At 42.0% G+C, this 25348-nt stretch overlaps 2 protein-coding genes across 4 annotated transcripts; one reads left to right on the top strand and one right to left on the bottom strand.

The window, feature by feature from the left end:
• Positions 1-219: 219 nt before the first annotated feature.
• Positions 220-15102, top strand: rab10 (RAB10, member RAS oncogene family). Its single transcript, XM_068577453.1, has 6 exons — positions 220-948; positions 5773-5833; positions 9963-10101; positions 11662-11751; positions 13543-13644; positions 13933-15102. Exons 1-6 carry the CDS (start codon positions 822-824, stop codon positions 14017-14019), a joined length of 606 nt encoding a protein of 201 aa, XP_068433554.1. The 5' UTR covers positions 220-821; the 3' UTR covers positions 14020-15102.
• Positions 15103-17021: 1919 nt separating this feature from the next.
• On the bottom strand, positions 17022-24802 carry lats1 (large tumor suppressor kinase 1). 3 transcript variants are annotated; one of them, XM_068577452.1, is made up of 8 exons: positions 24637-24802; positions 23554-24002; positions 22849-22966; positions 20731-22169; positions 19506-20088; positions 18673-18855; positions 18414-18520; positions 17022-18329 (listed from the first exon to the last, which is right to left on the bottom strand). In XM_068577452.1, the coding sequence occupies exons 2-8, from the start codon at positions 23899-23901 to the stop codon at positions 17817-17819; spliced, it is 3291 nt and encodes a 1096-aa protein (XP_068433553.1). In that variant the 5' UTR covers positions 23902-24002; positions 24637-24802; the 3' UTR covers positions 17022-17816. The 3 variants fall into 3 exon arrangements, 2 of the variants coding, with proteins under 2 accessions (XP_068433553.1, XP_068433552.1); XM_068577451.1 differs by having other exon boundaries at positions 23554-23999; XR_011077538.1 differs by lacking the exons at positions 17022-18329; positions 18414-18520; positions 18673-18855 and adding an exon at positions 20429-20499 and having other exon boundaries at positions 20009-20088; positions 23554-23999.
• Between the last annotated feature and the right edge of the window lie 546 nt (positions 24803-25348).

Here is a 25348-nt window from a genome sequence, read left to right as displayed (position 1 = left end):
TTCAGTGAAGTGATCGAAGCGTTGAGCCTGAATGTCCGACCAATTTACGCAGTAACGTTTGCCCTTTCTGTCAATCTAATATACGCCCTTTTACCTCTCGAGGTTTGCGAGAACAGCCAATCATAATTGAGTGTTCAAAGAAATGACAGCGGAGTGGACCAATCAGAGGCGTGTGTTTTGACAGAAGGGGCGGGACAAAGGCGTGTCTGTGGGCCTAGGGTGTCGCCGCCGTGGCTCCCATTCGAAGGCGACGGCGGTCGTCTATATTTCGGTCGTAATCTCTCCAGAAAAAAAGGCGAAATAACTCCGACTAAACAGTGAATTTAACAGACTTCAGTGCTGAGATATTTTTCAAGTTCTTCCTTGTCCAGCTTGCGGCGGGGCTCTGGAATGACGGGGTGTGCCGAGAATTTGAATTAGCTCGCCGTTAGTTTGAAGAAAGAGTGAGTCGGTGTAGAGAGAGAGAGAGAGGAGCCATTTTGTCCCGACTGTGTGGGAGAAAAGAAAGAGTGGAAAAGAGGAATCACACGGGAGGAGATCCTATTTTTTGCTTTCTGTTCTCATGCTGTAAAGGGGGGCGACAGTCGGGCTTTGGGAATCTAACTTCTCGGACACGTCCACGTTATCCTGGAGGTATTTAGCCAACTAGCTTGCCGAGCTAATCAACAAATCCCAGATTGTTAACTGTTTCACAGTCAAGAGGAGCAGGGCAGCTGGTCAGGTTGGCAAAGGAGCTGGCTTTAGACTCGACACACTAGGGTTATCCGGGGTTGTGTGTGTTTTTTTTGTAACTTGTCTGGGTCAACACAAGCTGTTCTTCAATGGCGAAGAAGACGTACGACTTGCTGTTCAAGCTGCTTCTGATCGGAGACTCGGGCGTGGGGAAGACTTGTGTGCTGTTCCGCTTCTCTGACGACGCCTTCAACACAACCTTCATCTCCACCATAGGTAAGAAGACCCACATATACTTGGATTGTGTGTTGTGACAGCGGTTTGTGATTTATTTAGCTGAACCCTTCCATCTGACAGTTGGGAGGAGGGGGGGGGGGGGACTTTCTCCTGCAGCTGGACATGGTAGACGGGACACATTAGCTTAGCTCGCGTGCTATCAGCATGTACTGACTCAAGGCCTCTCCTGGAGAGCTAGCGGTACTTGTGCCACTTTATGAGCTCTTAGCTGAGCATCAATCGCCTCTGTTTCAACCGACAGCGGCGTTAATGTCAAAACGCGAGTGTTGTGTTTGGTTCAGCCTGGCAGCAGTGGCGAGTATTACCGGTTTATGTGGCAGGGGGAGTGCTGTCATGGCTCTCGACCCGGTGGCTAGTGAGCTAACGAGGCTAGCACCGGGTGACGGTACAGGGCCGTGCGGATGTTACAAAAGCATCCCATCTGCCCCTATAACTCACGTGTGTTTGAATCTCAATATGAACGTACATGACTATCTGCGTTTGTCTCCGTCGTGAATTAAACATTGAAGTTGAATAATCTCTGGATCTTTGTCCAAAACGATAGATCTCACGCGAGTAAAGCCCTTCAAAAGCAGTTATTAAGCGATTGGTTCGTTTACTGTGTTGGCAAAAGAATCAATGTCATAATATAAACAACTTTATTGCAGATACTAGTCGCGTAAAAGTACAAGTATTATTCGTGAAATGTACTTCAAAGGGAAAGTGCCGTCTACTGAAGTTGACTTGTGTTTTAGATTGTCATTTATATTTTGTTACTGACTAATTATTACTGCGACATGAATTTGGAAGCCAAGTTTTATGAAATCATATGATCTAAATCTGCCAAGTAACTATTAATGACTAGTTGGCGAGTAATTAAAGTAGAGTATAAAGTTAAATAAATACCTCTAAATTGTTGTACAGTATAAACAATAAAGTTGCAGAAACTTCTACTGAAACATACTTAAATATAAGTACCTACGTACTGAAGTAAATGTACTTGTAACCTTCCATGACTGCACCAAAGATAACCATAAACAATTCATCATGGTGGCATCATTCGCTGCCCCCCCACCCCTCATGTCCTCTGCGCATGCCTCCAACATCACGCTCACATGAGTCAAGTGTCAAACTATGTCAAATCCCTACACAGCCGAAGTGAAGCTCCATTTACCCTTGTTGCCCAAGATCAGTGCCAAGTTATAATGTAACTTTAAGTGCTTTGCACAACCACATGAAGCTCATGATTTGCAATGCAGGGGCATTATAGCCTTGATCTCTTGATTTTAGCTTTGCGTTCAAGCCCAGCTTTTCTTTGCAACTGTAAGCGTTGACAATTTGTCTTGACTGTATGTCCAAGGACGCACAACCATGATGGGTGACAATGTTCCCAGTGGCATCCAGTCTGGATGAAATGTGTTCAGGTCTATCAATGAACGATCACTCTCTTGCAACGCTGGCTGTCACATGCATTTGTTTACATTTTTTGTTGATGTTCTGTCTTTGCTTTGTATTGCAATCAGCCAATAGTGATTGTGTTGTATTACACTCTCAAAATGTATAGGCTGCTACCATATTGGAGTTCTGGCAGTTTAAAAGAAGACTGTGTATGATGGTCAGTCACAGTACAGGTTCGTTAGCAGACAAGGAACGACAGTGACCTTTGCTCCTTGCAGCGGTGCTTTGCCTAGTAAGTCAAGTATATCAATGCATGTAAGAGTTTGCAGTAACTACGGGTGCTTTTGTCTCTTACTTGTTAGGACAACTCAGCAAATACAACATACCCTGAAGCAAAACTTAAGAATAAGCTGAACAAAATAACCCGTTTCACATCCATGACACCATGCTTGACTGCTGAAGTGATTGTGTGGGTATCCATCTTACATGCTTTGTTTCTTGTCTAACATATCCAAAACCTAAGGCAAACTTTTATATTTGTTTACAAGTCATTTTTAAGTATCAACGTGACAAGACACGGGGACAATCATAGGGCTTCAACTTGTCCGCAAGAGTCATTGCTGTCATTTTGTTTTAAAAGGGCCTACTTGAGGTTCCCCCCTCAGCTTGTCTTAACATATGTCAAGACCTAAGAGATACTGGTATGATACTGACAAGGAATCACAAACCAACATAATTGTGCTCATGACAGGATGTTAAGTAGAGAGCTGTGCCCCTAAACACCACAACACAGTCATAAGCTTCTGTCTCAACTTGTTTTTGTTTTACATCTGTATTCAAAACAAAGTAGCCTGCAACATGATCAAGTGGTAAGAATATGGACAACACAATCTCTCAGCACATCATATAATACAGACCTGTAGTTGTCTGGGAACTCAGACTTTTAACAATATACAGTAATGTGTGAGAATATTGTTTCTAATGATTTTTAAATATTGCCTCTTGTTTCCATTTTCGTACATTTGTCAGTACTTAATGTTCTGCCATGCAGTCAGATGATCTTTGATCAGCTTACTGTGTGTCAATCGTATTTTATATATCTAAAATACAAAAATGTTCATTATTCTGCTGTTTAGTGGATGATGATGTACTTTTGCTTTTCTTGCTATATAATTAGTGGGTTTTTCTTTCTGCCCGTATTTTTTCGGCTGCGACGGTTGTAACGTTTTGGCAGACACTACTTTTAAGTCCAGTGGATGCAACAAACTCCTTAAGTGAACGCATCATAGCACCGTAGTGCAGAAAGTACAAAATGTACAGTCCAAAATGTGCAAAAATTCGATCTCCTTTTTGCTTAAAAAAAAAAAAAGGCCCTACACATAAATTGGATACAGCCTTTGATGTTCAAAACTGGAAAGTCTGGGCAGGACCAGGACTTTGTGAAGATCCAGGACATATGAAACAGGAGTCTGTCCGTCTTCTGACACAGTACTCATACCTTTGGAGACACGGATGCACAGCTGCTTCTCAAAATACCCCAACTGGAAACCCCCCTCACTCATCCTCATTTCCAGTCTCTCTCTTCCTCCTTGTATGTTTGAGATTATGCATATTACGAGTGCTGAATTTGCACAATGTTTCGATCTGAAATCTCTTTCCACAATACATCATACATTTTGCATGGCAACTGGTGATGGCTGCAGTGGAATTCATACTTGGGGAAGGAATGGTTCCTCTGGGATTGATAAAAGAGAACTGACCATAAACCACATACTCTCTGTTAAGATGTCCAATTCAAGTGTCCTTCTCTTGAGTTGGAGTGCGCCCGATTTCCAGTGATCGGGTTAATGTGAGATTGCACAATGCACATATTTTGTGTGACGTGCAAATGCACTTCACAAGGGTGCAAAAAGTTTTTTGAGAACACAACTTTTAGTCATGGTATTCAAGAAAACACCATCTTTTATCTTGCTCCTGTTGAATGTTTGGGGCAACATATCAGTGTACATAGACTGAGCACAGTAAGCTTTGTCCTATCTGCAGAAATCTCCCTCTCCTCTTTGTCTCTTTTTGTTCCGATCCAACTAAACCTTTCTGTCCCCCTCCCTCTCTCTGGGGAGTGCATAACATTTTGTGAGTCACACATTGGCAGCCAGTTCTTTAATTATTCTATGGCCCCGCTCCACCTAGAGCACAGCTGTTTCTTGAGACTTTTTAACCCATTTCTGACTGAACTGACAGCATACTATTTAACTGGAAAAATCTGGTCAAAAAATGTAAACGCTCATGAATAACTCCCTTGAAATTGGCCTCTTCTCGGGCTTCGTGATCATTCCAAAGACGATAATCTCCTAAACCTTACTAAATATTATTAGCATAACAATACATCATTAGACTAGACACATCTACATTTCACTTTTGCACCTTGTAACATTTTAGCTTTTTAGCTGCAGTTTGAAGCTGGTCGTGACTGTCTGCATGATCTTTGTTAGCAAATAATGATTGTTTTAATTATTGGGTGATCTGTTTATAATTGATCTACAGAGTCACTTTACAAGCAAACATGTTCTTGGTCCAGCTTATCCAACAAGAGGGTTTGCTGCTTTTCCTTTGCACTGTATTTAAAATGGCCAAATTCAGTGATAAATGCACATGACAGTTTCTCAGACTTGTGACTTTCTTGTTTCAGATATAGTTTTATTTTTTAAGTCAGTACTGAGCAAAACATACAAATCATGATGGAAGATCATGATGCAAATCATGATCACAGATACAAAATGATCAGTATGAGACAGTTGGTCAAGACATGATGGCAATCATCTCCTGAAGGAACATGCAGTGAAGCGTCCTCGTATCAAAGATAATTAAGTCCACAGTCCAACCAAAATGGAAAATGAAAGAAGAAAATTGTGTGCTCCGCCACTACAACTTGTCTTCTCATGCAGCAAAAGTCCAAATGCTTCAACTAAAAATACATAATACATTTGAAATGTGCATTATGTTTACAACAAGCTGATTTTAAGCACAGGCTTTACACACCACAAGGTTATGACAGTATCTACATACACTCTGGGTTTCCCTGTGTTCACCGGATTTCTCTTAGTAACCTGATTTATGTGTGTGCGCCATTGTTATCCAGCTGCTGATCCCACAGCTGTGCGTTGATGGGCTCAAGGTCTGGGCATGACATTGCAGAATCAGGAAGAAATAATGTTATTGTCTCTCTGATGGAAACACTAGCGACTTGCTCCATTTCTCTTTCCTCCTAAATGCCTGTTTCTGATTATCAGTTTGCATCAGTGCCCAAATCTGTTTTGTAAACTTGTTGTTTCTATTATTCATCGCTCTCCCCCATTGTTAGTGCTTCATGCGCTCGTTGTTTATATATTTTTGGTGACTAATGTTTTTAATTTTTTGTCTCCACAGGAATAGACTTCAAGATCAAAACTGTTGAATTACAAGGAAAGAAGATCAAACTACAGATCTGGTGAGTCAATACATTTGATATTTTATTCTGTATACTAGTCCTGACTGATGAAATGTATTTTCATTGTCATCGTGATGTGTGAATGTACAATGGATTTGAAGCAAAAGCCTAAAACGAAATTAATATGAAAAATTATTTTATTGAGGCAGGGTTACCTAAACCCGGTATTAAACCGGCCCCGGGGGTAAAGGCTGTACTATTTATTATGGTGCTGAAGCCTCGATGGAGAAGCTCTCCAGTAATTTCCAATAATTTATAATATAGCTGACATGGACACGTGTAAACATCTTGAAGAGCAGATCCACAGTCTTTTATCCACCGCCGCTCTGTTTGAGTGATCACAGCACGCTAGCTCAGCAAATACTGAATTGTTACAAACCACTGCACGTTATTTAGTTGAGTTAATGAAGGCTCTGACTGACTTTAAGCTCCCTCCAAAAAGCAGTGCTCCGGTGTACGTGTCTGTGGATTTATTGTGAAGGGGAAACGGGAGGAGGGAAGCGGTGATGCACTGTTGTCAGTGTTGGAGTAATAAAGTTGTTGCCTTCTTGATGCGGACTACAGAGCAGCCATGTCATTATTTTATTGCCATCATACAGTATCGGCACAACACAACCTGTTTCTATACAAACTAAAACAAAAGCTGTTTTATTGAACACATTCTTGCAAACTTAGCTGCTAGCTTCGACAAAGCAGCTCCTCCCTCTCAGGCAGTGATTCACCTCAGCAGAGGAGGACAGATGATACAAAGACATGACTGATGTCTAAACTTTACTGCAGAACAATATTTATGTTGACTTTTGAGATTTATTTCCAGTGAGATACTGAGATACTTTATATCACAACTATACTGTTGTAAACATTACTATTGTTGCTCTCGAAACAATTCAGCCTTGGTAAATTAAAAATCCATCCATTATTCGAATCGCTTATCCTGTTTAGGGTCGCGGGGCGCTGAAGCCGATCCCAGCTGTCAAGGGGCGAAGGCAGGGTTCACCCTGGACAAGTCGCCAGTCCATCGCAGGGCAGACATAGAGACAGACAAGCATTCACGCTCACATTCACACCTACGGGCAATTTAGAGTCCAATTGACCTAAGCTGCATGTCTTTGGACTGCGGGAAGAAATTAAAATGATTAAATTCTAATCCAGTACTGAAATACAACAAGACTAACAGATGTACTATATTTATTTAAGTCATATCCTCGGCGCAATATTGAATAATGTTCTTGAACACTGCAGATTTTCCTCTTCTCATAAGTCAAGGCATTGTGTTTCACAGGATCACTAAACGTAACAACCCACTGACATTGTGGGAATCTTCTTTCCCTTCAGCCTCTTCTGTTTGTGGCTTGTTATATCATTGTGAAACAGCTGTTTGACAAACATCCCTCAAGCCCAAAAATATGCTGGAACAGGAAATGTTCATCAGTCCATCAGGAGGTCTGCTGCAAGGTTGTCACTGTCGTCCAAAAAAGAAACATGTTCCACATGCTGACATGGCAATTAACACACTTGAACATTAACGCATGAACACTACAGGACATCTCATTGTAGGGATCTCGGGATTAACCAATTTTTGCCATAACCCCGGTTTGTTAACACCATTACTCAGTTTTATAACCGTAAGAATTGAAGAAGCCACAATATCTATGGGGTCAGGATTCCTGTATTGTTTCCTTGTGAAAATGAATCGTGTATGAGTCACGTAACAGGTGTGTGCGTGTCTGTTTCTGTCTCCAAAAACAGACCAGGAACTCATGTGAACCGCAGATTATTTACACGGTTTCAACATCATAGTGTGAAAACGTTTTACTGTCTATTGTAATCGGCCTGAATTCAGTCAAAAATATCTGGAGTTAAGCTAAATGCTTTCTTGTCACTGATCCCTGATGATGCTACATTTATAACGACAACAAATCGGTGTCGAAACAGCTAACAGAAGTTATAATGTACAGAAGTACATGGTGTGTTCATGCTCCTTTCAATAAAAATGTATTGGACCAAGGTAAATGACAACACTATCACAATGTGTTCAAAAGTAATCTTGTAAATTGTATTTTAGGTGTGACACTTTCACAAATAGTTGCCTGAAGGAGATGTCTTCACAGCGAGAGCAATTAAAGCACTCGTCACAGACCCGTGTTCGCAGCGCCTGTGAATGCTCATCAGAAACGCTCCATCACGAGGATGCGTTCCCGCTCGCTCTGTGAGCTCGTATCACGTGCATGCGTCTGGGCTTCATGTGCGTGGTTTGAAACTAATTAAACGGCATACATGTGAACCAAACCGCCTTGGAAAAACGTTGACGTGCTCCATTTTACCATTACCGTGCTGAAACATGAAACTGATTGATTTGAAGTCGTAAAATGAGTAGGAGGCTGGGAAGGAGCTGACTGCAATAGAGCTAATTTAATTCATTTTAAAATGTATTTGTTATGCCTGTGGGGGTATATTATGAATAAATTCAGTGAAGTACAAAGTACAATGATGTCTCCTGAACTGTAGTGCAGTAGAAAGTAGCATCGACATACTTAAGTACATTTTCTTAGTTATTTTCCATCAGTGATTAATCCCAGGCTGTACCAAAAATGGGTTGGACCTCATCACATGTTGGTGTGACCAATTGAGAAGGCTAGAAGAAGCACCAGTGGGAACTGGAGTCTGTAGCCCCATTTTGACATTTAAACCGTGACCGTTACTATCTCCTTGTAATTGAGGCATGGGCATGAAGTGTGGAAGTATTCTTGAATGAGACCTGACAATGTGGTGCTCTGTTGAAACGGCAAACTGAAAGCACAAGAGTCCCGTGGCACTTTGTTAAGATGGCGGCAACAGCAAGACTTTTCTCCCCACCAAAGCATGAGATATTAAGATGATCAACATGCGGAATATGTTTCTATTAGTGTTAGGCACTAACATAGATTTTCACTGTTTCTTCATCAATCCAATGTCAAAAATCTATAATAACGCAACTTTACGTCAACTTTTTGTGTCATCAAACGTTGTTTTTATGTTGTTTAACGACAATAAGTGCTTCAACCCCTCGTTTAGAAGGCAGCACAGACTCCGCGTTTGTAAAAGTTAGAATATATATTATATTACAGGCTCAACAAATCTCTGAAGCCTTTGTGACTTGTGCCTACTGTATATGAATTAACATGTAAGAACCAAATCTAGATAAAGATGTAAAATAATGTCGAAATCCCATCGTCTTCTCTTCCTGTCTAAGCACATTTTGTCTGGATTTAACCTTCACTATTTAGCCTGAACATAGAAAGATGTGATCATGTTCACCAGATTCAATGACAGCAGACTATCATTTTGATCGTGAAACCTCTATTGTGGGTTTGATTTGCTCTCCAGAGTCTGGTAATCCTGGGCGACTTTTCTTTTTCTCTATCGGCAGCAGTGATGGATGGATGTTGGCAGGGCTTCTTTAGATGGGAACGTCATAGTCGAGGTGCATGCTGGGTGTGTGCTAAGACGTGTTAGGGACATGGTCCGCCTGCGGTGGATTTTTAAGTGCGATTACCAGGTTCAACTTGACATGTCAGTCTTACCAGGCCTATCAAATACTTTACAAGCTTTAAAAATAGAATTGTTCCTGTGAGCCTCAAAACCGAGATGCTTTCAGAATTGTACCAAGCAAGGCTCCGTAAATATTTCAAGACTTTAATCAAATTGCATTACAATGGCTTTGTCAGATCTCTGGCACTCCTGTGGCGCAAATATCAAAGTCAAATGTATCATAATTGAGGAGAGTAAGCACTAAGCAGGCCAGATAGAGATCCCACACTTTGAGCTAGCGTATCAGTTTCTTGATACGATTCATGTCTCTTAGACTCGATGCATCCCAATGTATCACAATCACATTAAAGCACCCCTAAACGGGTCTCTAAATGGTACCATATAATAATACCTCTATTATTCCAGTTATTTGCCGACTGAAGCTAAAATTGTTTGTCATTCTTGGAAAGCGAAAAATCCGCAGATATGTGTCCGATTTTTGCCACGGTGCAGTTAATTATGACTCGCGGGACCGTTTATCGTTTGGCATAAGGGTTGGAATTCATACAAACAAAATGGGGAACGAGCAAATAAAAGTGTATTTTTTTTGTGTGTGTAGGGACACAGCGGGCCAGGAACGGTTCCACACCATCACCACCTCCTACTACAGAGGAGCCATGGGCATCATGCTGGTCTACGACATCACCAACGCCAAGAGCTTCGAAAACATCAGCAAATGGCTGCGCAACATTGACGAGGTAAACCACGCCCACTTTCTCTGTCAATACTCTTGGGTCCATATCGACATGTTGCCGGGTAAAATATCAACACGGACGTTAACAGGATGTCTTGTTGGCACTCTTTTTCATCTATTGTTGTCTGCAGCAGAATGACTGAATGACGTCTGGCTCATTGTAGGAGAACTAGCTCTGTTTTACTTTGTGGATATCTGTGCAACCAGAAGTTCGACTCCAGACAAAGTAGTGGTGGAAGATAGAAAAGGTTTAGAAAGTACACGGTATGAATTTGAACAGCTGCATTCTGCAATTAAAAGTACAGTATTTCTCTCTAAGATGTAGTGGACCAAGAGTACTTAGTTACAAATATGGAAATGCTCAAATATGGAAATGCTCAAATAAAGCACACATACCTCCATACTTGTCATAAAGTACTGTACTCGGCCATCTGCCAGTCGGCATACAAAAACATTTTAAATATTGGCTCTCGTTGCTCTTTGTGTGTAATCTTTTTATTATTCTATATTGTGAGTAATATTGTGGGAGCCGTGCCAAATCAAACACATAACATGAGTTGCTGTGACTGTTACATCCGATAGTTCATATTATCTCTCTTTTATTATTCCTGGGTGCAACAATACAATGACATTATACACGTGATCAGAAGGTGTCATGTCTTTGGGTGAGACTGGAACGGCGCTGCTTGTCTGGAAGGTTTCCGTTCCACTTTTTGTCACCCTCTCGGTTAAAGAACGTTGAGTCCGGTCAAGCAATGGGAACGCGTTGCATTTCCTGCTAACGCGGCCTTGCGTTAGTACTTTGTTGACTTCACAGAGGTGTAAAGGAGGCAGCAGGCTTTTCTGCTCGGTCAACGGCCTTTTTTTTGGCATGCAGCCCCCCGATCATGCAAGATTGTATTTCTATCTACCTTCAACCTAAGAGCCATTTCATTTTATTTTTGGTTTGCCAAAACAAGACATTTGAAGATATTACATTTAACTTTTTAAGCATTTTTTTTTCTATTTCCTGATGTTTTACAGACAAAACAAACATTTTTTTAAATCAGATCAAACGATTAGTCAATGATTCAATTAACAGAAAAATTATGTTTTTAAATCTAATATATAATATTATTTTTTTTCAAGCAAAAATGCCCAAATGTTCCCATTATTTTTTACTTAAATGTCATTCTAGATTAATGGGGCAACTTTTAGATTAGAGTTTGGAGGGCCTAAACTTCAAGTATACAAAATGTTGTTGGATAAAATTCCTTATCTGGATATTCATGTGCTGTCAATCATTTTTGAGCCTTGAGGCCTCTTGAGATCCTGACCGCTTGGCTGTAAACCACTGATAAACGCGCTCTGTCTCTTCTCATATCGCCGGATTCAATCATTTCTGTTGCTAGTGGCTATCGAGCTTTGACGTGTGTGTGTGTGTGTGTGTGTGTCTGTGCGTGGTTGTGTGTGCGTTTCATTTAGTCGATCGATCGCGTGGCTTGTGGCATCATCAGAGATGAAGATATGTTTAACGTTGCTGCTGTGGAAAACTAATCAGCTTTTTCTTCTTGTACTCTTTCAGCATGCAAATGAGGACGTTGAGAGGATGCTGCTAGGCAACAAGTGTGACATGGAGGACAAGAGGGTCGTACCCAAAGCCAAGGGGGAGCAGGTGAGACGGGGCGATCCACTTCAGCTATGAGCAGCCAGTCGTCACCACGGTTCTGCATTTTGATTTGTTGGCTCTCCACGTTCAGTTCATAGACGTGAAGCAGTTCATCACTTTCCAGTCTCGTCGCTTCATTTTGAAAACACAATGTGGAGGAGCTGGAAAACAGCCGGACAGCTCAGAGAATCGCATAATGTCTGTTTGTCAACTGTCAGCTGAATGACCACTAAAGCGGCGCCTCCTCACAGAGTGAGCAGTAATCTGCTGTTTGTCTTTGGATGCCATGAAGGCTCATTCTGTCTACAGTTCACAACTCAACTTGTGATAACACTTCCTTTTGGACATAAGCCATCTAGCATGAATAGAAGAGAAACAGGAAATATCTATGCCATGTTGTGGTTACTGTCCCATATTGCAGGTACACAAGGAAGTATTTATTACATTGAATTGGAAAACGTTTCTCTCTAAAAAAGCAGCTGCTGCCGCGTAAAGGTCAGAGAATAACTGGACTTTGTAGATGAGCTCAGGGGATCAGGGCCGAGAAATGTGAGCCTCTTCACTGTCTTAGCAATTACAGATGAGGTGCCCTTGAGCAAGCCAACAACACGTTTAACTTCCAACAATGGGACACTGAACACGTGGGACATTTGGATCAATTCATCCTAAAGATCATCTGTTGTTGTAGCTCGTATAAAAAGTGTTTGACTATCTTATTCTAAATGAATATGAGACAGAGACAATACATTTGAGTCTCCAGACAAATTCCATGCGTGAACCTTCCTCAGAAATCCTCGTAGGTTCTCCTGGGGGTTCAAACTTGCTGCATTCATACCCAAACAATATGATGCATTGATTTATGATTCTGCAAAAAAACCCAACATAATAGTTGGCACTGCACTGTTATTGTAGTGATCGCTGAATGGGATGGCTTCATTTTGAGGACACAATCTTCACAGCTCAAGGGCGTAATTCAAACTGTGTGTAGACTTTGTGTGTGTGTGTGTGTGTGTGTGTGTGTGTGTGTGTGTGTGTGTGTGTGTGTGTGTGTGTGTAATATAGATATATAAACAATGTAACTTGTGTTGGATGGCCGTGCTTGTGGAGTAACTCGTAGAAGAAAGGCACCTCGGAGACTTAACACAACCACAACACGTCCATATCACCAAAAAGAATTTAAAAAAATTCGCCATTCGCTTTAAACTTGGGATCACCCGGATTAAAATTCTCTCAAATTGCAGCGATCACTTGAAACACAGATGTGTTTAGGCAGTCTGCAAGAGGACGGTCCAAGCTTACCTGTGTTTCATGCATGTGAGCAGTCGCAGGTGTAAAGCAGGGTTGAGATGTTCCCTGGATGTGAATGCACTAATGGCAGGTGGGAAATGTTTGCGTGGTTCCTCTTTTAGGAGTGAAGGATTGAGGTGACATCGCTCCGCTGTACATGTGCACGCCCTCGATTTTTGTCAAGAGTTTGGTCACACAATGAAAATCTAGTGCAGCGCCGCCCAGTTTCAGCCTGGGAGGAGATCTGATCTAGAAGCAGCGATACGGTTTGGGTGTTGCAGGTCCTTTAAGAGCTCTGGCTCATTGTACCGAAGCAAAGCGGTGACTAGTCAGTCTGCAGATTTAGTAACATATCAGATATAGATCTGTTTACTCACACACACTCCTACCCGGCAAGAATGGAAGTGTGTGTGATACTAATCTCTGTTCTGCACATTTATTTTTGGACTGAACTTTCTTAAACTTACGCCACACTCGTCGTTCTAACTCGCTCTGCTTTCTTCTCCACAGATTGCGAGGGAGCACGGCATTAGGTTTTTTGAGACGAGTGCTAAGGCCAACGTCAGCATCGAGAAGGCTTTCCTCACGTTAGCAGAAGACATCCTCAGAAAGGTGTGTGTATGTGTAAATGTATGTGTGTATGTGTGTATATATATGTGTGTGTATATATATAGATATAGATATAGATAGATAGATAGATAGATAGATCTCTCTCTCTCTCTCTCTCGATAGATAGATAGATAGATAGATAGATAGATAGATAGATAGATAGATATAGATATATATGCATACATACAGTCAAATTTTGTTCTGTAAAAGAAAAACAAAAGTCCAATGTAATGTTTAAGGGCACTACAGCAATTAAATAAAGACGTATCGTTTGTGTGTTTCATTCGACAGACACCTGTAAAAGAGCCCAACAGTGAAAACGTCGACATCAGCAGCGGAGGTGGAGTCACAGGCTGGAAGAGCAAGTGCTGCAGTTGAACAACTCCTCAGTTTCACTCATACCAACAAATATCAACACACACACACACACACACACACACACACCTACACAAACATACATGTTCACACATACGTACACACACACATTCTTTCTCTCTCTCTCTCTAACGGCTAACTCTAACTCTCTCGCTCTCTAATATGTCTCATGAGTTTTCTTGCACACTGACACTCTCTGTCTCTCTTTATCAGAATAAAACCATGAACTAAGTCACTCGTCTAACCCCCTCTCCTCCTCCACCATATTCTTCCACTCTCCATCTGATGATCATTTTTATTTCTGATAAGAGAAATCCAGTCACGTTTCTTGTCATTTATTTTAAAAGTTGTAAAAAAAAATAATAAAAAAAAAGAAGTTAAAAAAAAAAAGCGTGAAACGACAAGCTCATATTTTTAATATTTCCTTTGCCTGAGCTCACCTGGTTGGACACCCTCACCCACCCCTTAACCACACCCCCACTCACAGCACTCACCTTCAGTCAGAGGAAATCAAAATAAAAGAAAATCAAACAAAAAAAGGACAAATGTAGGATTAACATTTTGTACACTTAGTGGGGTTTCTGTTGTCTAACAGTATTTGGTCATTTACAATTTGTTACCAAGTGACAGAGGCGTGGCTAGCTCCTTTTGTATGTGGGGGTTTATTTTGTCCTGTGCCTTATATGGAAGACAGGGGCGGGGCTGTGTGGTGGGCGGAGCCACATCCACCCAATGAAATTACTGTTTTAATATTCTGTCAGTTCAGGCTCCTGTCATGAGGATGCTGAAGCTGAAGCAGAAGGTTTGAATTTCTCCTCCAGCCAAGAGAACGGCATTATACAGTTTGTCCTGTTTATTGATGTTTTATTTTTATCTGTATGATTTATTTGACTTTTATTTCTTTTTTTTCTCCCTTATTTGGGTTGAGTATTTTTTTTCTCCCCTGCATGCAGATTTCTTTGGGTTGGAAGCGTTCTGTAACGTTGTGTAACGTTCTCCTCTGGGTAACTGTGGGCGGGAGGTACAGGAGTTCTCTTTGGAAATTCAAACAGTTTTGCAGATCCATTAAAAAATAAGCTTGTTTAAGTTAACTTGTTTGTCGTCAATGATGTCATTTCATGTTTCAGATTCGCTCATTTCATAACAAGTGAGATTTGGTCAATTTTTGACCTGGTCAAGAAAAGCTAAAAAAAAAAAAAAGGGCAGATTACAGTATTTTGTCACAAGATATTATGACTAAATTAATTGTAGAGTATGTTAAAGTAATGGTGAGCAAGTCTAAAAGGTTTGATGATCATAGTATATTATGTTGAAAAAGTGTAAAAATAAAGACATTATATATAGCATGTCGATAAAGTCAAGAAAATGGAAATTTAAAAAGTCTTAGTTAAATGTTGAAAAAAGTAATAGTATCATTTTTGGAGAATGTCAAAGTATAACATGCTGTAAAAGTCTAGTCTAAATTAAAAACACTAAATGTCATCACAAAAGAATACATGATATAAAATGGCTAAGGGGTCATAAGTCATTTAAGGAATATTATGTCAAAGAAATATATCAAAGTTTTTAAAAAAAAAAAGCCATTTGGTCAAAGTATTTGCTACAAAAGTATGAGTATAGCTTATTTAAAATCTTATTAAAGTCATAGTATAACATGTTAAAATAAAGTCATCCTTTTAGAATTCTGAAAAACATTAAAAAGCCATAATATGGTTTGTCCAAAAGTCAGTCAAGTAGTAGAAGTCAGTGTATCGAGCCTACAGTAGTCATAAGTATATTATGTAAAGAAAAAAGAGCTGATATTGTAGCATGTTGGTCATAAACAAATCAGTGTGGTTATATCTAAACTGTATAACTAGAAAGTTAACCATTATGAATCCTTCAAGTAAAAAATGCTAAACATTTTCTAGCTCCAGCCTTTTAATTGTGAAGTTTTGCCGTTTTATTTTGTCTTACGTTATGGCGAACTGAACATTTGTGTTTGGGACAGACGGTCGAACAAGAGACATTTAAAGATGTCACCTTGGTGGCAGATTAGTTTGTGAATGCTTGTTCTTCGCAGCCCGATCTCAACATTAAGAAACAACACAACACGGTTGGAGCGCAAGCAAAACAGGTTTTGTTCTTTACATTCTTTATTTATCACCTCCTCCTCGTACACAACCTCCCAGAGCAACAATGTACACAAAAATAAAATTCTCTCTTACGATGAAAACACAAAACCAGTGCAGAATGCCAGTGGTCACCATTAAGTCCATAACTACATTCAGAGATATTTTCCTAAACAAACACACAAAAAAGTGGGTTACAAAATCATCGTCATACGTGACGGAGAGCAGTTCTCTCCACCGTCAGTCCGGTTGTTTGTTTTTAAAAATCATTACAGAAACGTGATCAAATAAACACACGACAGTCAGCTGGAGAGATTCTGAAAGACAGGAAGTAAGACTTTTACTCTGAAGGACAAGTTTCAAGTCTCAACACAATGTAGAGTACTGTAGGATGAAGTGGTTAGGCGACTAAAAGCAAGGTGTAATAAAATATATTTGTATAGTATTACACTTTGCTTTAAGGCAGTCAAAACCCTCCATTTAGTGCTTTGGTTGAGACGAGCATGAAGTGTGAAAGGCCATGAAAGAAGTTCAGTTAAACACAAATAATGAAGTCTTCAGAGTGCTGTGGTTTAGTGTTGTACTACCAGTACTTTGGGTGAATGAAACAGAAAAGCATCAACACATTATCAGAATGCAGCAGCAGTGGACACTGAAGAGGGCCTGCCCTAAGAAAATTTAAAAAAATCAGCTGACAGGGCGGGACAAATATTTACATCAACTGTATGCAACTTAATTTATAAATACATTTTAAGTATAAATTAGAAAAATAAAACAAAACCTACTGTAGTTCAATCAGGTGCTGCTACTCAAATTGTAAAAATGCAAGTCTGATTATTAACCCTCTTTATATATTTGGTGAAAGATAACAAAAAAAAAGTAGTAATCAAAAAAAAAAAAAAAAAAAAAAAAAAAAGGCACAGCAATGAATAATTAGAGCGATTTATCCCTGCACATTTCTACGAGACAAATCTAAATCCCCATTGCAACAAACATTAAAATATAAATTAAGACAGTTTTAACCGCTATGTGTAATTTCAAACACAACAACAAAATCCCACACTCAAACAGCGCCTACACTAGCGTCGCCAGTTACAATTCTCTTAAATTAATTTAGGCTGAAAGGGGAGCTTGTGATGCGTCCTCAGAAAAAGCACCCGGACTTCTTTCAGCTTCCTGTTCCTCAGGCAGCGTACAAGTTTACCTCTTATACATTAATAGCAACATTTTGGGAAAACACACTGCTGAGGGTTCGATGAGATAATTGACACTTTTCTAATTTCTTGATGGTACGTAAGGTCCCAACAGCTGGTTAGGTTAGCTTAACTTTAAGACTGGAAGCGGGGGAGACAACAACTAGCCAGTCTGCGTCCAATGGTGAAATAAATTCTGCCCAAAACGCTCACTGCAGCTTCATACTCGAGTGGTATTGATCGATCTTGGGAAGAAAGTAAATTAGTGCGTTTTCCCAAAATGCCCCCAACTATTCCTTAAAGTTTTTAGTGTGAACTTACAGCGTTGATAAAGTCTTTTAATGTGCTGCAGAGTGTTCTGGCGGCTCTTAGAAACATACTTTCCTATGGTCAAGGATTTAAAACACTGAACCATTGTGTTACCCTTCTCACACACACACACACACACACACACAACAGACGTGTTACGCACGAGCAGCCCAGCGAGCCTCATGTGCTACACGTAGACCAGGTCTCGGCCCTGAGGCGGCGAGCTGCTGGCGGCCTCCTGCGCCGGGCCCTCAGAGTCCGCCTCGTCCCCGTCGTAGCCCTCGTACTCGATGGGTTTGGGGCAGCTGTAGGGATGGCCGTTGTCGTCGAAGAAGCGGCGGAAGGTGAACTCGTAGAAGGCGTGTTCGGGGTGCTTGCCGATGCGGAACCAGCCGTTGAGCGTGTCGTTGAGGTTGTCCTCGCCGTCGCTGTCGCTGCTCCACATTTTCTCCGGGTCCACGGGGTCGAAGTTGGAGGTGTCCGTGGAGTGCGCGATGGTGGGGACGTACGGCGCCGCCTGCTGCCGCAGGTCGCTGGAGAAGTCGATGTCCTTGAAGAACGGGTGAGCTTTGATTTCGTCGGTGCCGTTCTTGCCGAGGCGGTCCTCGGGGCTTTGGCACAGTTTAGCGATGAGGTCCGACGCCTCGGGGCTGAGCTTGGCTGGCGGGGGGATGTGCAGCATGCTCTTCCAGTTTATCACCTGGCGGTCAGAGGCAGAGAAACGACAATGAGAAACGACGGAGTCAGAAGATGCACTGCACTTCACTGCCGGCGCTCCACATACCTTCATCTGCGTCTCCAGCGGTGTGGTCGCTAAGAAGGGAGGCTGTCCGACAACCATTTCGTACAAGATGACGCCAACACTCCACCAATCACATTGCTGGGTGTATCCTGGAGGGGAGTAAAGTCATTGGTGCATCAATCACACTGCCAGCGGCATGCCTCTGCTGTGTTTTTAGCCAACCGAGACAAAACTAATTCTGGAATGAGGGAAAAACTAAAGTAAACCCGTCAGTGCGCCCTCTCGCTGTGGTCCACTGTACCTGTCCGGAGCAGCACTTCTGGTGCGATGTAGTTCGGCGTCCCAACCAGTGAATGTGCCAAACAGCGCTGGTGCTGCCGGGCCTTCCTCCTCTCCAGAGGCTTCAGGCGGTCTGTACAGCGGCAGTTGGTCGGGTCCTCCCATTCCTTGCTGAAGTCCATGCTGTCCTGCCTCACGTGGTCACCTGCAAAGACCACACCGTCCAACAACGCACATTACTTTTCCCATCATGCTGATCAGACGAGGGCTTTTCGACAGGCACCTGAATGTACATTTAAACATTTAGTATTTTACAGGTAACAGTTTATGCTATTATACATTTATGCTATTCTACATTATTAATTGGTAAATTGATAGTTAAATTAACCTGTTATTTTACAGTTTAACAATTAAATTAATAATGTTTACTAAATGGCTGAAAAGGTTAGTCACCAATAGACAGAAAAATGATCTGCAAATTTGATTGCATCTTAATTAAGTTAATTGTTAGTTTTTCTATGACAGTACATTTATTACTTGTTTTTTAACTGTTGTCGGGACAAGACAAGTAATATGAATAAGTCCACTTGGGCATGGGGAAATTGTGATGTTGATATTTTACAGTGGTCTGCCATATTATACAACAATTACTAAAGCAAACAATTGATTGAGCAAATTGATTGATAATGTCAATAATTTTTAATTTTATGTATATTTTTTTAACTAATAAAATGCTTAATTTACCACAAGAGCCATTATACTGTGAGTAGACCATCATTCAATAAAGACTTTACTGTAGATTAGAGGATGAATTGGATAAGTGGGATTAGCTGAGATTGTAAAAGTGATACTCACCACTCTGGTAATACTTGGAGTCATGCGTCCAGCGGAAGCCGGTGCAAAGGCCGAAGTCAGTCAGTTTGATGTGTCCATCTCGGTCTATGAGGATGTTATCGGGCTTAATGTCCCGGTGGATGAAGCCCATCTTGTGGACGCTCTCCACGGCACAGGTGAGCTCTGCGATGTAGAACTGGGCCAGCTCTTCTTTGAAGATGCCGAGCCGGATAAGAAGGCTCATCATGTCCCCTCCGGGAATGTACTCCATGACAAAGTACAGGTTGTCTTTGTCTTGGAACGAGTAGTAGAGACGCACCACCCACTCGTTGTCGGCCTCAGCCAGGATGTCCCTCTCGGCCTTGACGTGGGCCACCTGGTTTCTGAGCAGCACGTCCTTCTTGCGGAGCGTTTTCATGGCGTACAGCGCTCCCGTGTCCTCTTTTCTGGCCAAGCACACCTCACCGAAGGCTCCGATGCCGAGGGTCTTGATTCTTTTAAACATGCATTTATCCATCTTGGCTCGTTTTAGCCTGATGTAGTTTGACTCTTTCTGGTTTAGCATCATACGCATCTGCTCCTGAGCTTCTGAGGACAAACCCACCTGAGCACAGGACAGGAAAAGGGATTTAATGGTCCATATACTCAAAACAGATAAAGTTGCATTACAAATGTATTCCTGGTTATATCTAAACTGGCATCAAGGGAATCAACTGAAGGACCAGACAGAAGCCAGTGCAAAAGGCATTTAAATTAAATCTGTAGGTGCAAACATACTTTATTTTCCTCATGAGTTAATCACCACTTTAGTCCACAACAAAGATGCACGAGCGGTGACTTGATGAGGGAGACTGAGTGACATGCATTTCCTTCAATAAGTGTGGCCAACATGCGGCATTCAGCACATTTAAAATACAAAGACCAGTATTTCAACAACAGCTTACTTGAGTAACTGACGTGTGTGGACTATTCTGTGTCACAGAACAGCAGAAAAACCGTTACCTTTTTAGATCAGCTGTTAGTGACAGCAAGGAGAGAAAAGAAGAACAGCTCAGAAAAAAGATAGAACAGCATGAAAAGACATAATCTCAGAGACAGATAATAGAGTGATGACAATATAGCGGGGAAAGAAAGGTAGGAGAAAGTGAAAAGCATTACTTTCAATAGAAAAGTGTGAAATGGAGTCATTCATAATTACATAAATGTATTAAGGAAATAAAGCAACCAAGGTTGTTGACATTCTCACCCTTTGCATCTCACTTTCCAGCTGCTTCCTCCTCCGAATCCTCTGCTGATGGTTCTTTAGGACATTCTCCACATGTTGCTCCATGAAGAACTTGAAGGCCTGTGGGGAGTAAAGTGCAATTCTTCCGGACTCCCCTCTCGGTTCTTCGTCTTTCTTGTTGCGGCGGACAGGAACAGGCGATGTCGTGATTTGCTTCTTCTCCTTCTCCGTTGCTGCAGTGCTCTCCGTCGTCTTGTCTCGGGAGCCGTCACCGCCGCCGCTCTCCTCTTCAGCGGGCTCCTCTCTGCCCGTGCCGAGTTTATTGGCCGCATGATCGTAGGCAGGGGGGCCGGGTGCAGCTTGCTGTTGGAGGAGATGTTTAGGATAGGGCGGAGGGGGGCCCTGGTAGCTGGGGACTTCTGCAACAACGGGTATCTGAGGTACAGGGGCTGGGGGCTCTGGGTAAGCAGGTGCAGCTGGAGACGGTTGCGGCGGTTGCATCCATGGAGGGTGTGTGGGAGCGACAGCAGTGTGCAACTCGGGCTTCTGGACACGCATGCTCTTGACTGGCTGCAGGATGGGAGCCTGGGTGATGGCAGTGACAGTGGCAGAGGGCTGGGAGCTGGATGGGTGGGCCTGTCTGCTGTTCAGCTGGTGGTTGTTGAAGGAATTTGAGCGCACTGGTTTGTTGTGCTGCCAGGACGGGGACAGATCCTGGTTGCCAAGAGAAGACTGGGGCTGGTTAGGGTTCAGAGGAGCCTGGGACCAAGACTGAGGAGGACCTAGGTTATACATGTCAAGGTTGTGACTGTTCCGGCTGGAAACCATCATGGACTGAGGGATATTTCCACCGTTGATGTAAGAGGGAGAGGATGCCGGTCCTCCTGACTGCATCTGCTGGTCCGTGGGACTGTGCCGGCTGCTCTGGTTAACGGGGTAAGGAGGAGGAGGCGGCTGTCTACTGCCCCCTGACATGTAGTCTGGCTGAGGGGAACCGCTCTGAGACCAGCTGGAGGGGAAGGTGAACTTGTTCCCACCAGAGCTTTGCATGATGATGGGTTGGTGGCCCACAGGGACGGGACTGATCCCACGCTGATTTTGAGGCGCTGATGATTGGTACCCATCGGCCCAGGCCCCCTGGGGTACCGGAGAGATGCGCGGCAAAAGATAATCCATGTTGCCAGAGTAGCGCTTGGTTGACGGGTTGCTGTCCCAGGATGGTGCAGGGGGCATGGCACCACGGTTTGGTGGAGGTGTGACACTGCGCACCTGAGGCGGCAGTGGAGGATTGACTCTCTGGTTGTTGGCAGGGTGACCCTGTGGGAAGGCTGGAGGAGGTCCGGGGCTGTCTGAGCGGTACATCATTCCATCCACCAGAGGACCATGTCGAGGCGCCAAAGACTCCTTGGAGCCTTTCCAGCTCGGCCTCCTCAGCACAGGCTGCTGGATATGAGAAGATCCTACAGACAAAAAACAAGAAACTCATTACTTGTAGCACGGCATAATTGTAGCCAAATAGTTAGAATCAAAGTCCATCAAAACCAAAATAAACTTACTTTATTTTTTCAAACTATTTTACACAGACCAATTGGAAAAATAAAGTATATTTTAAATACATAGAATTCCTTTATAAGCTTCAAGACATAGGAACAGCGTGATCCTCAGAGGCAGGATCCTAAGACTCAGTAATTAACTTGGTATGTACAAAGTTATTAAATTTCATGTGAATAGCGTAAACTAATTATAGGATTATCAAAACTGGAGAACATGGCTTGGTTGGTTGTAATCCTTTGTTAAAATATTCTTTTTCCTTTGTTTATTTTTTTTAATTTAAAAAAAAAAAAAGGTGCAGAACAGTATATAGAAAATAAATAAATGCATGTTGATACTAACAATGGTTGCGTGTAATGTGTGTCTTTCCTTGAATGTACCATTACTGTCATTATGAATCACAACATAAACCAGTCAACTTCTTCCATTGTGTGATGCGGTGACTCATTCTCTTTTTGTCTGCATGTATCGTCAAGTATTTAACAAATGTCCCAAATCCCGCAAACAATTTTCAAGAATGGGTGGACACGCCTGAAGGAAAAATGAAAGAGGAAACCCAGCATTATATCCCTGTGGACAGTTGCATACCTGGTGCTTTCAGCCCTGTAGTGTTGGGGTTGGCCACAACCATCTGTTCCCACACCGAGTCTTGGTAGCTCACCTTACCCATGTAGTCTATAACTGCCCCCATACTGCGACTGTTACTCTGCTTAAAAAAGGGCAAAAAAAAGAGAACAGTTTTGTGACAAGATGCAAAAGAACTGTAAATACATTATTTTTTGCTGTATTTCTGCATCTTTTTAGTCTTCAAAGTTGATGTAAATGGACTGGAAATAAGGCCCAAAAAGTTTACAATGTCATAAAACAAACAAAAACATAAAATGTTCACATTGGAGAAGCTGCACCCAGAGAATGTTTGGAAGTTTTGTTTGTTGATTAACTACATTATTAAATTAATTTAAAAAAAATAATTATTATTTCCCAACTGACTTCATAGTTATTTGTTGCAACTGAAAATGCTGCACTGCATATTGAAGCACCTCATGTCTGGATTGTCTCAAAACAAGTTGCAACTGCCAACTGAGAAAATACTTTTGTATTGTCACCTGCACAAGCTCGTCATTCCACTTTGCATACTTTTCATTTTTCAAATAATTCTCAGGTTACCGAAGTGCAGCTAGGGACTTCTTCATTAACGAGTCATGTATGCAATGTAATGAATGTAATTCCTCCACCTCTTCAAAAAACAAACCTGTATCAGTGACAAAAAAACATGAAAACCTCCCATCTCACCTCTTCAAACCCAGCACAAGGGAGCTCCAGCGACGTGTGTTGGTTCACCTCCAGGCCTGAAGTGCTGGTCTCATTAGCAAAAGGCAGCAGGGATTTGCGGATCTCTTGCAAGGCCTTGTGGTATGGGTTTTTGCCGTTGATGCTGCGCCCCTGTTGCCTTGGGTCCTCGGGAAGCATTTTTCCAGCCCCTCCATTGTCCACTTTCGGTGGGTCTGAGGGTTTGGACAAATTGCGCAGGCTGTTCCGTATTTCCTGCAACATGTGTTGGCTGTTGCCACTGTAGTTGCTGGTAGGAAACGTTTTGGGTCTCATCTGCCGGTATCCTTCGGGTTTCTCCCCTCTCTTCATGTAAGAGCATGTATGATGACGATGAAGGGGATGAAGAGGATCTTACTCAGTCCAGGGTCGCAGCTCAGGTCTCCAATTACTGACTTCACATCTGCATGCTGCTGACAGAAATGCAAGTTACAATGAAGATGAGCAGGCATCCAGAGCATGTCACCGAACAGGTTGGGCAAATTAAATGCGTAGAAAGTACTCATTAGCAAATACTATGAGATAAACATTAGCTATGTGATGATTATTATGAGGCGGGCTGTCAAACTTGGCGGATCATATGAACCAGCTTTAAAAAAGTTGGGCTTCAGTGCTTTACAATTTCCCTATGAAATTAGCTTGTTGTTAAGATTCAATATGTAGAGAAAGAGAGAGTGCATCAGAAGAAAAAGTACGTTATTCCTTCACAAAGAGAGCTGGTCCACTCGCTAGCGTCGTTAGCCGCTCAGGCTAACAGAGCGCCACTTAAAACGCTAATTCTCCTGGGTCAGGTGCCGTAAAACCAAATATGTATGTCGTGTGTCACATTCGCCAAAACCTCATTGACTTATAGACACCCGTAACCGCCGCGAACGGCAAACTGGTCTCATCACAATGACCCTTTACGTGACATCCACCGTCACAGCAGCAGCTTCGCGGCCTGTGTGTTTAAGGCATCCATTTCTGCTCGGCTCGTTCGACAACAGGTCGCGCGAGCTGCTCACTCGGAACCCAACTGACAACAGTTATCCACGTCCAACAACTCACCAGTGTCTGGAGGCGCCGCTTTTTCTATCTTGACAGCACACGATATGTCCTTGACCTTTCACGGCATCAATGGCGTGATTTTAACTTTAAACGCTCCTGTTACGCCGAGCTGTCTGGCCCTAGTCTTGTTGAATTCCTGGGATGTCTGAATGACAAGTACAACCGGAACCAGTTACCGCTACAGAATAATAAACACTCACACTTCCGGTTATTGGAGATTTCACAATAAAACAAGGAACGTAATTCTTAAGGAATAGTTATAAGAACTATTTCAATCTTGCAGGTTTACAACGACAAACTCAGAAACGCTCAAATATTAATCATAACATGCATTCAAAAAGTAATTCAAAATTACAATACAATATAAATGAAAAGAAAAGAAAATAGAATATTCTTTAAATCACATTGAACAAAATTGACAGTAAAAAAGGTTAGATAGCTGCAATCTGTACTAATTAAATAAAGGGCGCATGCAGGCAAATAATTTAACACATTTCTCAGAAAACATCTACCTTTTTCCCTTTAATTCTTCACTTTAACTCTCGACCATCTATTCACATATAGCTCCTGGATCCCACTGGTGTCAAGTAAAAATTGAATGTTTTAGGTTCATTAGAGATAATTTGAACTAAATGTGATTGTGACAACAGTATCTGACAGGTTAATAGGAAAGATGCAGGGATACAGTAACTGCAACTACAGTATAAAAAAG

The sequence above is a fragment of the Clinocottus analis genome, unplaced genomic scaffold (assembly GCF_023055335.1).
Source record: "Clinocottus analis isolate CAN_PGR_092001 unplaced genomic scaffold, fCliAna1.0.p SCAF_15, whole genome shotgun sequence".
Classification (NCBI taxonomy): Eukaryota; Metazoa; Chordata; class Actinopteri; order Perciformes; family Cottidae; genus Clinocottus; species Clinocottus analis.
The sequence above is the reverse complement of the archived record's forward strand: the minus strand, read 5'-3'. Positions and strand labels throughout refer to the sequence as shown.

Excerpts from the sequence above, each read along its gene's own strand:
- rab10 (XM_068577453.1), top strand. The coding sequence starts at position 822 with ATGGCGAAGAAGACGTACGACTTGCTGTTCAAGCTGCTTCTGATCGGA. Across the intron at positions 10,102-11,661 it reads GGCTGCGCAACATTGACGAG|CATGCAAATGAGGACGTTGA; the intron begins GTAAACCACGCC and ends GTACTCTTTCAG. Across the intron at positions 11,752-13,542 it reads CCAAAGCCAAGGGGGAGCAG|ATTGCGAGGGAGCACGGCAT; the intron begins GTGAGACGGGGC and ends TCTTCTCCACAG.
- lats1 (XM_068577452.1), bottom strand. The coding sequence starts at position 23,901 with ATGAAGAGAGGGGAGAAACCCGAAGGATACCGGCAGATGAGACCCAAA. Across the intron at positions 20,089-20,730 it reads TGGAAAGTGAGATGCAAAGG|GTGGGTTTGTCCTCAGAAGC; the intron begins GTGAGAATGTCA and ends TCCTGTGCTCAG. Across the intron at positions 18,521-18,672 it reads AGAAGTGCTGCTCCGGACAG|GATACACCCAGCAATGTGAT; the intron begins GTACAGTGGACC and ends ACTCCCCTCCAG.